Source organism: Neophocaena asiaeorientalis, unplaced genomic scaffold, assembly GCF_003031525.2.
Source record: "Neophocaena asiaeorientalis asiaeorientalis breed wild unplaced genomic scaffold, Neophocaena_asiaeorientalis_V1.1 scaffold694, whole genome shotgun sequence".
NCBI lineage: Eukaryota > Metazoa > Chordata > Mammalia > Artiodactyla > Phocoenidae > Neophocaena > Neophocaena asiaeorientalis.
Window position 1 is genome coordinate 311,963 of NW_020174226.1, and position 12,944 is coordinate 324,906.

A 12,944-nucleotide genomic window follows, 5' to 3' on the forward strand; every position below is an offset into this window, starting at 1 on the left:
CTTCCGAGGCGGAGCGGAGCGGGGGCAGGTTGCCACTGCGCATGCGGGACCTGTAGCCCGGCCGGTCCGGAGTAGTCAGAATGCGCCGCACAGCTGCCACTAGGGGGAGACGAGCTGTCGTGCTGTCGTATTGCCCTTGGTTGGGGGAAGGGGAGGGGAGGGGGCACGTTAGGGACCCCCAACATCACCCATTCTACTTTCACTGCGTGCCTACTGTGTTCAAATGATCTCATTTCTGCTTCTCTACGACCCACGCCCCTCACAGCTGGAGCAAATTCAGAAACATCCCTGGTACCTGTGAGTATGGGGGAACTGGACACCTGGGTCCCTGGCGGAGGGAGAGGACCCCAAATATCGTGGGTTCCAAAGCAGGAGAGCCGGCTAGGGGGCGGAATGCCGAGGGTCTTGAATAAGGAGGGGCTAGGGACTCGAACTTCTGGGTCCTAGGGGAGGAAGACATGTAGAGAAGAGGTTGGGGCCGAACTCCTGGGCCTGGACTCCTGGGTGTGAGGGGGGAGAGACCGGGGCCCGGACTCCTGGTTTCCCAAGAAAGGAGCAGGCTGGGACCCGGGACCCCTGAGTCTCCGCTGAAGGAGATGCCCGATTCGCTATAATTCTTCTCCTCCCCAGGGGCGGGAAACACGAGCCGGACCCGTGCCTGGAGCCAACCCCAGGCCGCCGGGTGGCCATGCGGAGCCTGCCATCAAACGGAGAGCTGGACCCTGATGTCCTGGAGAGCATGGCTTCACTGGGTTGCTTCAGGGACCGCGAACGGCTGCATCGCGAGCTCCGCAGCGAGGAGTAAGACGCCCTCACTCTAGCACATAACACCCTGGCCACACGGGGTGAACTGCTGCAGCTCTCCCGACAGCCGGCAGGGGGCGCGACGGAGCCTTGCACACTTGCAGACTCCCCTGATGGGGAGGTCCAGGCCACTAGAAAGGGTGTGGCTCAAAGCTCCCCCGAGGAGCTATTCTAGGGAGAACCTGGAGGGGGTGGTAGGACCAGTGGGAAAAAGAAACGATGCTGAAAAGTATTAATAGATGCTGAGGCCAACTTAGTGCCTCACATAGTACTTACATATAGTAAGTGCTCAGGTGTTAGCATAATTATTATTAACGTTGAGTAAAATGAGGCTGAGATGTACACTGAGACAAAGGGACCAATCCTATTGATACCTAGGAGAATGGAACCACAGACAGAGAAACTGAGTGGACTGAGCCCCACAGAGCCACAGACATAGGGAGGGGATGAGACCATCTCTGGGGCCTGACCTTTGACCCCAGTGCTTTCCTACCCGCCCGTCCCCCCCGCCCCCATAGGGAGAACCAAGAAAAGATGATATATTATCTGCTTTTGGATCGGAAGGAGCGGTATCCCAGCTGTGAGGACCAGGACCTACCTCCTCGGAATGATGTTGGTGAGAAGGGCAAGGCTCAGAGTCCAGACCCCAGATTCCTGAGGGGAGAAAGGGCTGCAGGCCTTGAGCTTCTGCGTTTAGACTCCCTGACTTGCTCTGTGACCTTTGTCAAAACCCCTCTCCACTCTGAGCCTCAGTTTCCCCATGTGTACGAGTGCCATGTACAGCTGGACCAGTGTATCTTTTGATTGGGTTGAAACTCTCGGCCCTCAGACCCACCCCGGAAGCGTGTGGATTCCCCCATGCTGAGCCGTCACGGGAAGCGGCGGCCAGAGCGGAAGTCCATGGAAGTCCTGAGCATCACGGATGCCGGGGGTGGTGGCTCCCCGGTGCCCACCCGACGGGCCCTGGAGATGGCCCAGCACAGCCAGAGGTGGGAAACCCTGCCCCTCCAGTGGGATCCACAGCCCTGGGTGGAGAGGGAGTTCAGGGGCTCTAACCCCATACCCACCTCAAAGGTGCTGTGTGATTGGGACAAGTCTTCTCCCCTCTCGGGGCCTCATTTCCTCATCTCAAAGGACTGTGGAAGGGAGAGGACATCTGAGCCTTCTGAAACCCTCCCACCTGATTTTGTTTTTTCTTAATCTGTCCTGAAAACAGATCCCGTAGTGTCAGTGGAGCCTCCACTGGTCTGTCATCCAGCCCTCTGAGCAGCCCAAGGGTAAGGCCAGGTCCCAAATGGATTAAGAAGGGGTAAGGGGGTGAAGAGACTGTGGAGCAAAGATGAAACAGCAGAAATTACAACTCCCATGAAGTCTTGGGACGATGCCTCCTTGCCCCTAAAGGACCAAAGACCCAAGGCCTCATTACTATTTTAGTCCATTGGCCATTTCCCACCTTAACAGGATTGCGTTTTCAGTGTGTCTGAAGGGTTCCATTTATTCAGTTATCAAAAGCTAGTTGAGCGCCTACTGGGTACTAGTCACTGCTGGGTTTACAGTCAGCATGATAGAAAAAGTCCCTGCCCTCCCCCGCAACAATGGGGGTTGGGGGAAATAATTGGACTACAAGTTCCAGCATGCTTTGGGGTGCACCTCTGTGAGTGTGTGCTAGTGGGCCTAGAGCCTCCTGAGAGTTGAGTCCACCCTCTCACCCGCCTCCACCACTCTGCAGAGTCCGGTCTTTTCCTTCTCACCGGAGCCCGCTGGAGATGAGGCCCGGGGTGGGGGCTCACCGACTTCCAAAACGCAGACGCTGCCTTCTCGGGGCCCCAGGGGTGGGGGCGCCGGGGAGCAGCCCCCTCCCCCCAGTGCCCGCTCCACACCCCTGCCCGGCCCCCCAGGCTCCCCACGCTCCTCCGGGGGCACCCCCTTGCACTCGCCCCTGCACACGCCCCGGGCCAGCCCCACTGGGACCCCAGGGACAACGCCGCCCCCCAGCCCCGGCGGTGGCGTCGGGGGAGCCGCCTGGAGGAGTCGTCTCAACTCCATCCGCAACAGCTTCCTGGGCTCCCCACGCTTTCACCGGCGCAAGATGCAGGGTATGGAGGTCCTTTGGGGGTGAAGGGGTTGGGGATGCGGACTCCTGAGTCCTAATGTGGGGGTGGGAGCTGGGGTCTAACATCTGGGTCCCTGGGAAGGAAGAGGCTGGCGGCCTGGACTCACACATCCTAGGTGAAGATGCTGTTGTGAGCAGAGTTTCAGGTGTTGGGGAGAGAAGAGGCGGGGCCTCCAACTCTGGAGGAGGAGCTCGTCTGAAAGACACGCCCCCTTCAGTGCTCTGGCTTACCTTTCCATTGGCTCATAGCTAGCAAGCCTCCCCTCGGGAGGCGTGGCCTAACCAGGGGCCCATCCCTAGAGGGAACATCATGCCTGTGCCATTTGGGGTTTAGCTGCTGGGAAGTGAATAGACTCTGGGGTCTGGAACCTCTGGTTGGAGGGTACTGCTGGCCTGTGTGCTGGACACCAGGATGATGGACATGTGTTGACCATGCTCTCCCCTCCCCAGTCCCCACTGCCGAGGAGATGTCCAGTTTGACGCCAGAGTCCTCTCCAGAGTGAGTCTGACAAGGAAGGGAAGAGGGGCCGGAGGGGGGATTTCATTCCCTTAGCCCCCTCCCGACCCACCTCCAACCATCCCCTCCCACCCAGGCTGGCAAAACGCTCCTGGTTCGGGAACTTCATATCCTTGGACAAAGAAGAACAAATATTCCTCGTGCTAAAGGATAAACCTCTCAGCAGCATCAAAGCGGACATTGTCCATGCCTTCCTGTCGGTGAGAGGCCTGGGTCACCGTGCAACCTCGCCGCCACAGAACTACAAATCCCAGCAGCCTCTGGGGTTCACCACCTTAGCACTGGCCTGAGTTCCACCTGGGGCTCATGAGATTTGTAGTTTTCCAGCCCGAGTTGGGTTTGGTCGTTGTGGGGGCATGGAGGCAGGAGAGGTTTATTGCACCCTGGGGCTTGGAATTGGTGAAACAGGATCCTGAATTACAATTTCCCACATATTAGCATCCACCGAGGACTAGTGATTTGCCATTTCCCTACCACCAGGTCTCAGATTGGCAAAAGGAACTACTTTTTCCAGTGAACTCTAGGGCTGTCCACTGGGTCCTGTGGTTTTGTGCTTTAGGGGCTCATGGGACTTAAAGTTTCTGAGACAGATGTGACTTTAGCCAGTGTTTGTGGAGGAAGGAAGAAGTTTGTTTCATGTTGTTCTGGAGCCTGGGGTTGGCACCAGATATGAGAGTTCTTATTACCTCGGGATTCAGTTGCTCAATCATTCCTCTGATGCCCTGTTTATAAGCTAGAGAAAACTACAAATCCCAGCGGACAGTGGGGCCTCCCAATGCCTTTCCTGTTATTCTTTCTCCCTGGTGGCTGAGGGGACGGGTAGTTCCTTGGGCATAGCTGGTCATAGGGCTGCTCATCTGTCCCCTAGAGTCAGGTCGCTGAAATCACCCCCTCCTTTTGTCCCCCACCTCTCTCAGATCCCCAGCCTGAGTCATAGTGTGCTGTCACAGACCAGCTTCAGGGCTGAGTACAAGGCCAGTGGTGGCCCCTCCGTCTTCCAGAAGCCTGTCCGCTTCCAGGTGGACATCAGCTCCTCTGAGGGTCCAGAGCCCTCCCCCCGGCGGGACGGCAGTGGTGGTGGTGGCATCTACTCTGTCACCTTTACTCTCATCTCCGGTAAGCTTCCCTTGATGCAGCTGCCCCCAGCCTGGTGTGTGGGATACTCAGAAGAGCTGAGATAGGGTAGCAGCCCAGGAGGGCAGCAAGCAGGAGGAGGAGATGGTGCTGACTCTGTGAGCCCCGTCCTCTCCCAGACCCCCCACATCTTCTCCTTCACAACATGCCAAGTGCTTTATGTGCACTACTTCCTTGAAGCTTCCCAGCAGCCTTTGAGGTTTCACAGAGAAGAAAACTGCATCCTAGAGAGGTAAATTGACTTGGCCAGAGTCACACTGCAGACCGTGACGGAGCTGGGGCTCAGCCAAGGCCTCCTGACCTCAAAGCACTGGACTTTTCCTAGATTAAGACTGTGGTGCTCTGCTGTCAAAACTCATTTCTACACCCAGAGCAGACATCAGCAATCGATCACAACACTTCTTTCTGCTGAGCTCTGCTGCAGGCAGCCACAACCAATCAAGAGTTGGCACAAGAAAAAAAAAAAAAAGAGTTGGCGCAAGAGATGAAAACCACAGAAGTTCCTTGCTTCCAATTCTACTTGGTCCCTGAGTCCTGATAACAAGAGTTTGGATAATGAGGAATACCTCTGTTTGTTGTCCTTGCCACCAATCTTAACATGGCACATCTGGGAGATGAGCTTGTTCCTAGAGTTTTTAACCAAGCTGCTCTGGGGCACTGGGGAATTACATCACCAAAATGAACTATGGCTCTTTTTTTTTTCTTCTTTAAAGACTAACATGCAGAACTTTCTCAATGTTAAGATTTTTTTTCCCTCTCATTTATTTTTCTTACGTTTCTGGGTCTTCATGGCCTCAACTAGAACCCGTTTAAATAGAAAACAGCGCACATCATTATTTTAAGTTGAATCTTTCTTAGTCCCACTTGCAAACCATGGATTTATGCCCAGCCCCAATAGGGGGATTTTGAGGCAAGGAAGAAGAGTCATTTGCTGGGTGGAGGGACTGGTTCCACAGGGTGGGAGCGCCTTCCCTGTCCCCAGCCCCAAGTCAGTCTTACTGATGAAAAAATAAATCAGTCCATCTAAAAAAAGAGAAAATTTTATTCAAGGCAAACTGAGGATTATAACTGGGCAGCAGCCTTTCAGAAAGCCTTAGGTGATCAAATGTTTGGTCGCTCGATGCAAAGGTGGTTGCTTACTTGCCCTGAGTCCATCCTGTCCCTTGATGTTGAGTTTTAATAGCCAAGTTATTTCTTTCCCTTTAGGGGGTTGTACTAGTAAGGTGTCTGGCATGGACTAAAGGTCAATTCCAAGTTGTCCACTAGGACTTATGCCACTTTTATCTTGCACTTGCCTTGTGCATGTTCATTATTAGGCAGTAAATATAAGCCTCAATTAACAAAACCAGAATTTAATATCCACTGAAATGTAATCTTTTTCTTTCTAAAATTACTCTCATTTCTACCAAATATAGCCAAATTAAGACTAATTTGTTCGCAAAATAAGTCTGGTTAATTGACCACATAAACTGTTTTATTTATTTATTTTTTTTTCTAAATTTATTTTATTTATTTATTTTTGGCTGCATTGGGTCTTCATTGCTGTACTTGGGCTTTTTCTAGTTGTGGCCAGCAGGGCCTGCTCTTCATTGTGGTGTGTGGGCTTCTCACTGCAGTGGCTTCTCTTGTGGAGCATGGTCTCTTGGCACACGGGCTTCAGTAGTTGTGGCATGCCAGCTCAGTAGTTGTGGCACGCAGGCTCAGTAGTTGTGGTGCACAGGCTTAGTTGCTCTGCAGCATGTGGGATCTTCCTGGACCAGGGCTTAAACCCGTGTCCCCTGCATTGGCAGGCGGATTCTTAACCACTGTGCCACCCGGGAAGCCCCTATTTATTTATTTATTTTCTGGCCTCACCACACAGCTTGTGGGATCTTAGTTCCCTGACTAGGGATCGAACCCGAGTCCACAGCAGTGAAAGCTCGCATCCTAACCACTGGACCGCCAGGGAATTCCAAACATAAGCTGTTTTAAATTGGCTGTGCTGGAACTTTTCATAAAGGATCTCAGATTGAATTTTTTTTTTAAGAGTACAGTTGATTTACAATGTCATGCTAGTTTCAGGTATACAGCAAAGTGATTGAGTTTTACGTATACATATATTCATTCTCAAATGGAACTTTTTTTAAAGATTGATTTTTTATTTTTTTTATTTTTTATTTTTTTAATTTTTGGCTGCATCGGCCTTAGTTGCAGCAAGCGGGATCTTTGTTAAGGCATGCAGGATCCTTCATTGCGGTGCGTGGGCTCTTCGTTGCAGAGCGCAGGCTTCTCTGTAGTTGTGGCATGTGGGTTTTCTCTTCTCTAGTTGTGGCGCCCGGGGTTCTGGAGTGTGTGGGTTCTATAGTTTGTGGCATGTGGGCTCTCTCGTTGAGGCTCACAAGCTCAGTAGTTGTGGCACGAGGGCTTAGTTGCCCCTCAGCATGTGGGATCTTAGTTCCCTGACCAGGGATTGAACCTGCATCCCCTGCATTGTAAGGCGGATTCTTTACCACTGGACCACCAGGGAAGTCCCTCAGATTGAACTTTTAAAAAACCTCTTGAGGCCAGGAAATCCATGCCAAAGATGTGTCACAGATTCCACCTGAGATATCTATGTATTTGGATGAATTCCTCTCTTTTTGAGGTCCCTAAAATACTTTGGGCTTCTTGTACCTGTCAGGAGGTGGCTTTCCTTATCTACCTGAGAAAACTGCTGGGAACCTAAGAGTTTCCAAAATCTAGAGACAACAGGTAAAGAGAAAAGATACATATTTCAATTCTGCTTATAAAGGAATAATTTACCAAATTGCCGCAAGTCAAGTCATAATTAGGTTGAGGGGAAGGGTTTCCTTATGTCTGGAAAACACAGAGTAAAAACCAGCAATATTTCAGACAAAACCCCCAAATTATAACGATATTCATCAGTTCTCTCAGTCCCATGTGACTAATTCTTGATCTTAATCTTCATAACAGTTTTATGAAGCCACCAGGTTTTCCATTAGTATGCTTTAATTTCTTACCCATTCAAGCAGTATGATCTGAAAGTTATCAGAAACCTGTACTTGTCAAAAAGTCCTTTCTATGAATCTTCTTGACAATTAAGCATTTTTTTTGGCAAAAGCATCAGAGTACAACAATAACTGTCTATAAATGACAAAAGACTTTAACAGTCAAGGTTAAAGTCCTGATTCCAATGCGACTGACAAGTGAACTTTGTTACTGCTGTGACATACGTTTTAAAATAATTACTAGAATTATGATTGATAACATTTTATCAGGACATACCAGATTTTTAGGAATTCCATATAATTTCTAGAATATATATATTAATGACATTTGTCTGTGTGATACAATCTAAGAAATTTTATAACCTCTCATTTGACAATGCTTTCCATGTGATTTAACATACAAAATAAACTTAATTAGTTTAATATTTCTCTCTGAGATGCTCCAGGGGCCCTCTCTGAAGCATCCCAAAGTTAGCTAGAGGTCAAAAGAACTTCGATTAGAATTTGATATTTGGAAAGTTCGTCAAAATATCAAAAAGAGAACTTCCCTGGTGGCGCAGTGGTTAAGAATCCGCCTGCCAATGCAGGCGACACAGATTCAAGCCCTGGTCCAGGAAGATCCCATATGCTGTGGAGCAACTAAGCCCGTGCACCACAACTACTGAGGCTGTGCTCTAGACCCCGAAAGCCACAGCTGCTGAGCCCGTGTGCCACAACTACTGAAGCCTGCTTGCCTAGAGCCCGTGCTCCGCAACAAAGAGAAGCCACCACAATGAGAAGCCCGCGCGCCACAAGGAAGAGTAGCTCCCGCTCGCAGCAACTAGAGAAAGCCTGTGCACAGCAACGAAGACCCAACGCAGCCAAAGATAAATTAATTAATTATTAAAAAATCAAAAAGATTTCAAAACAATTGGTCAAATAGGACATAGGTCACTGTATTCATGTAACCAAAGTCACAAAGAAGATTTCAAAAGCAAATACTGAAAAAAAAAAAAAAAAAAGCAAATACTGAAAGTTGTAACAGATTACCACTAAAGAAACTTTACAATCTGTTTTCAAAAGCAGATCAATATTTTCAGAAAACTTTGTCCTCTTAATAGAGAGAAAACCAAGTTCAGGTTTTGTAACACTTTAATACTAAAATTCATTTACGGGAATTCCCTGGCAGTCCAGTGGTTAGGACTCGGTGCTTCCACTGCCGAGGGCCTGGGTTTGATCCCTAGCCAGGGAACTAAGATCCCACACGCTGCACGGTGTGGCCATAAATAAATAAATAAATACAAAATTCATTTACTTAATTAAATTCAATTTAGTCTTAGCCAATCCTGAACATGCACAAAACTTTTTCCTCGGGGTTTCTTTTCCCTTAACAAAAGGTATTTCCATTCTTTATACTGTCTTTTACTGAAAACATACCTTCCATTTTTCTTGCATACTGAAACGTTTATTTTCGTAGCTTTAGTTACATATGCATAATTCTTAACCTTAAAACTTAGTTTCTAGCACAAACTAAGTAGTAAGCAAGTATGAACTTTTACATTAGCATCCCATAGGTTAGCAAACTTATAAATACTGTTTATAGTTTCTAGAAAAAGTATTTTTTTTTCCACAGAAAATGTCTTAGTGTGGCATCCACCATATTTACTAATTGTCCTAATTACCTTTAGTTTCTCTGTAAAAGGAAGCATATATTCAGTAATTACTGTTCCAGTATCTTATTTGGAAAGGATTTGGATATTCAATGGATTTCTGTAGTTTAACTTAATTTAGCAAAACTCCATGAAGTTTCAAGTTATCAAAATCTGGAGAGACTACTTTAGATAGACATTACCAAAACATAATTTTTCCTAAAAAGTTTACCTAAAAGTGCTTATCTCATTTACGTCTATTTTATTTACTGAAAAGTTTCATCACATCTAGTTATTTTTCTTGCTGACAAACTTTGTAACAGGAATAATATCTCATTTATTTCATTTCTAGTAAACCTAGGTACAATAAAAATATTACACTTAACGCTGATGACTCTAAAGACATGTCTGTATTAATTAATGCAACAAGCTTCAGCTAAATTTAGTACCAGATATTAATGCTATACTCAATATTTCCCAGTTCATGCAAATCTGAAAGTCATTGGGGTTAGTTTTCTTCTATTTCTGAGAATCTATATAAGTGCCTAATTTCCTTTCCTTGTAAGTGTAATTTCCACTTACAAACTAATTTTGGCAATAACACGTTTTCAACACACATATACAGATACATACAAACACACAGACAGACACATACAAACACACAAACAGACACCCCACAGTTTCCATTCCAAAATGTCAGCCATGAATCAGTTACAATAATGTAAAACCCATCCATTACAAAACAGGTTGGATTCAAATTCCCTGTCTCCCTTTTGTTCTTTCTTTTTATAAGAGTTACCTTTCCTGAAATTTGCATTTTAAAAAGATGGTGGAATTAAGAGTTCCTGGAGGAGACCAGGTAGAATATATGCCTATCAAAGACATAGGAGGAGAAAGGCAAGTTCTCCTAGAAGGATTTTGTTCTCTTAAGGCCAGAATTTTTTTTTTCCCAATACTTAACAAGCCTTTTAATATAAAGAGGGAAGGTTTTGGGAGTGGTAAAAGGATTGATGGGTTTTGGATTGTTTCTGGAGCCGCACCTCTGGTCCTGTAAAGACTAGATTTGTAAAACAAGGACAGTTCTTAATTCCTAAAGAATTGGGTGGCCACCTCAGTGTTTGATCAAAGGACTGACATACCCATTCAGCTATGTTGGAATGTTTTACTTTCCCTCGTTTAGCTTAGGTGAGAAGACACCCCCCCACACCCGCCATATTCCTATCAGGCTCCTAATTTCAGCTGTGGTCAGTTTAGTCATACCGGTGGCCTCCCATCTTGGTAATCCATTTACTAACACTTTTGAGCACCCTCCCTGGGTTTTAAGAAATCCTTTAACTGTGGCCAGTCAGTTAGGCCTTTGATCTGAAGAGGCTCACCTACAGCCTCAGGTGGTCCCATTTCTAAAGGTAACCATTTAATGGCATCGTCAGAGTGGACAGGCACTTCAGACAGGATTATTAAAATAAGTACTCAAATGAAGGAAGATAGAGGGGAGCAGTAAAGTTTTAGGTACCTTTTAGTTACCTTTTATATCATTGATCTTTCATTAGCCTTCTGCAACAAATCTTTCAATGAGACCTTTTTTTTTGGCCACATCACACAGCTTGCGGGATCCCCGACCAGGGATGACCAGGGATCGAACCCCGGGCCCCTGCAGTGAAAGTGCTGAGTCCTCACCACGGGACCACCAGAGAAGCCTGTCAATGAGGCTATTTTGGAATTTTGAAGACTTTCAAAATTTTAAATATGAATAAAAATAGAAAAATAAGATGAGAGGTCTCTAAAATTTTACAGTTTAGAAGTTTTCCCAATTCAAAAGATCCTAGAAGCTAGCGCTACAAATATTTTCCCCTGCTAACCTAATTTTAAAAAGGAGAAAAACTCTTAACTACTGTTGTTTCCAGTAGACCCTGTGGACAGAGGTCCAGGAGACTGCAGGGTTTTACTGCGCATGAAGAATCAGTTTTGGGGTGCTTAAAGGAACCCATCTTGGGGACTTCCCTGGTGGTCCAGTGGCTAAGACTCTGTGCTCCCATGCACGGGACCCGGGTTTGATCCTTGGTCAGAGAACTAGATCCCACATGCCACAACTAAGAGTCCGCATGCCACAACTAAAAGATCCCACGTGTCGCAACTAACACCCAGTGCAGCCAAATAAATAAATAAATTTTTTAAAAAAAAAAATGAAAAGAAGCCTATCTTGGCCATTTCGGGACAGATTTCCTTTAATTCCAATTAAGTAGTTGCAAACATACATAAGCCCAGCTGGTATTCCCACTGGTGGCTGTCTGAACGGGAGCTGTTTGGCCTTTGAGGCACAATTTCCCATTATTAATGTCTAATTCAGCCTAATGTCAATAGCCTAATTCAGATATGAAATATGATCTAAACAACTTTCTGAGGGCAGTGTGGTGGATTGCATGTGCACTGCGTCTGAGTCTAGCTCCCCAAGGAGTTACCCGTGGGTTACTTCGACTCTTTTACCTGTCTCGGTTTCTCCCTGCGACAGCCTAAAACCATCACAGGTGCTCGGAGTTCTAGGTTATCAGCCTCTGTTGCCCATCCCCCCTCACACCTCCACGAGCAGTATTTACTTAATGGTTATGGTGGGTCTCCCTTTTTCTTAAGAGCTGAATAATTCAGTCTCTCATTTCACTAGCAACAGTTTTGTTCAGACCGTATAGCAACTTTTTTTTTTTCAATTCAAGCCAAATTTATTTATTTTATTTTATTTTTTACTTTTTGGCCTCACCGGGGGGCCATGCGGGATCTTAGTTCCCCGACCAGGGATCGAACCCACGCCCCCTTGCAGTGGAAGCCAAGGAGTCTTAACCACTGGACTACTAGGGAAGCCTTCCATTCAAGCCAAATTTAACAAAAACCCAGCCACCTATGTTTCCCTGGGCCTCTTGCCCAGACCCCCAGGTCCTGCCTAGGGCATACACCAGTGCCCCTTAAAACTCCAAGTCTTAAGTGAAAACAGCTCAAATAAAATGTTCAGGATCACCACTCAAACAACAAGATCCAGCTATCAGGAGAACTCGTCAGAACCCCTGAGAAGAACACCTGAGGAGTACCGAGAAGCTGGGGGGGCCCAGTGGGCCCATGCTGGTACTTAGTGTTGGTTCCGGTAGACTCCAGGTGCCCTCTGGTGGGTGTCTCTCATATCCTGCCGGCTACGCCATGCAAGGCAACGAAAAAGTTAATCGGTCAATCTAAGAAAAAAGTGGAAAACTTTATTCAAGCCAAAGTGAGGATTATAACCCAGGAATGGCCGCTCAGAAAGCTCCGAGACTGTTCCGCCATTAGAGGTCAAACCACAGTTATATAAATTTTTGAGACAGAGGGCTGTACATTAAATGACGTGTTATTGACAGTTTACACAATCCAGGTGCAAGGCGAGTAGTGGGTCATGGGTCTTCGTGGCCCCTGACAAGTTTAAGAAGGTTACCTCCTAAGCAGGTGTGGTCAATGCAGGTGCACGGCACACACTAAAGGGGAGGGAGGAGGCCCAAACCGGCAGAGAAAATTGTTGTGTTTGAAGTTTCTCGTCTTGTTGTAAAATATGGATTTTGTTTCATCAGTCTGTTTCCCTGCCCCTTCCAGGTCCCAGCCGTCGGTTCAAGCGGGTTGTAGAGACCATCCAGGCTCAGCTGCTGAGCACTCATGACCAGCCCTCCGTGCAGGCCCTGGCAGGTGGGAGACACCTTGGGGCACCCGTGGGGCGGAGGGGAGACTTCCTGGTGGCCAGGTGCTGCGGG

At 47.3% G+C, this 12,944-nt stretch overlaps 1 protein-coding gene across 1 annotated transcript in view; it reads left to right on the top strand.

Annotated features, from left to right (window-relative positions):
* The window catches only part of BRSK1 (BR serine/threonine kinase 1), a 23,702-nt gene that overhangs the window by 9,045 nt on the left and 1,713 nt on the right, over positions 1–12,944 (top strand). Inside the window, exons 9-18 of the mRNA XM_024755164.1 lie at positions 266–297; positions 631–801; positions 1,323–1,420; positions 1,634–1,793; positions 2,021–2,081; positions 2,534–2,900; positions 3,368–3,416; positions 3,511–3,634; positions 4,352–4,550; positions 12,790–12,879. Of these exons, the coding sequence (XP_024610932.1) occupies positions 266–297; positions 631–801; positions 1,323–1,420; positions 1,634–1,793; positions 2,021–2,081; positions 2,534–2,900; positions 3,368–3,416; positions 3,511–3,634; positions 4,352–4,550; positions 12,790–12,879 (1,351 nt within the window). The remainder of the gene's footprint in view (positions 1–265; positions 298–630; positions 802–1,322; positions 1,421–1,633; positions 1,794–2,020; positions 2,082–2,533; positions 2,901–3,367; positions 3,417–3,510; positions 3,635–4,351; positions 4,551–12,789; positions 12,880–12,944) is intronic.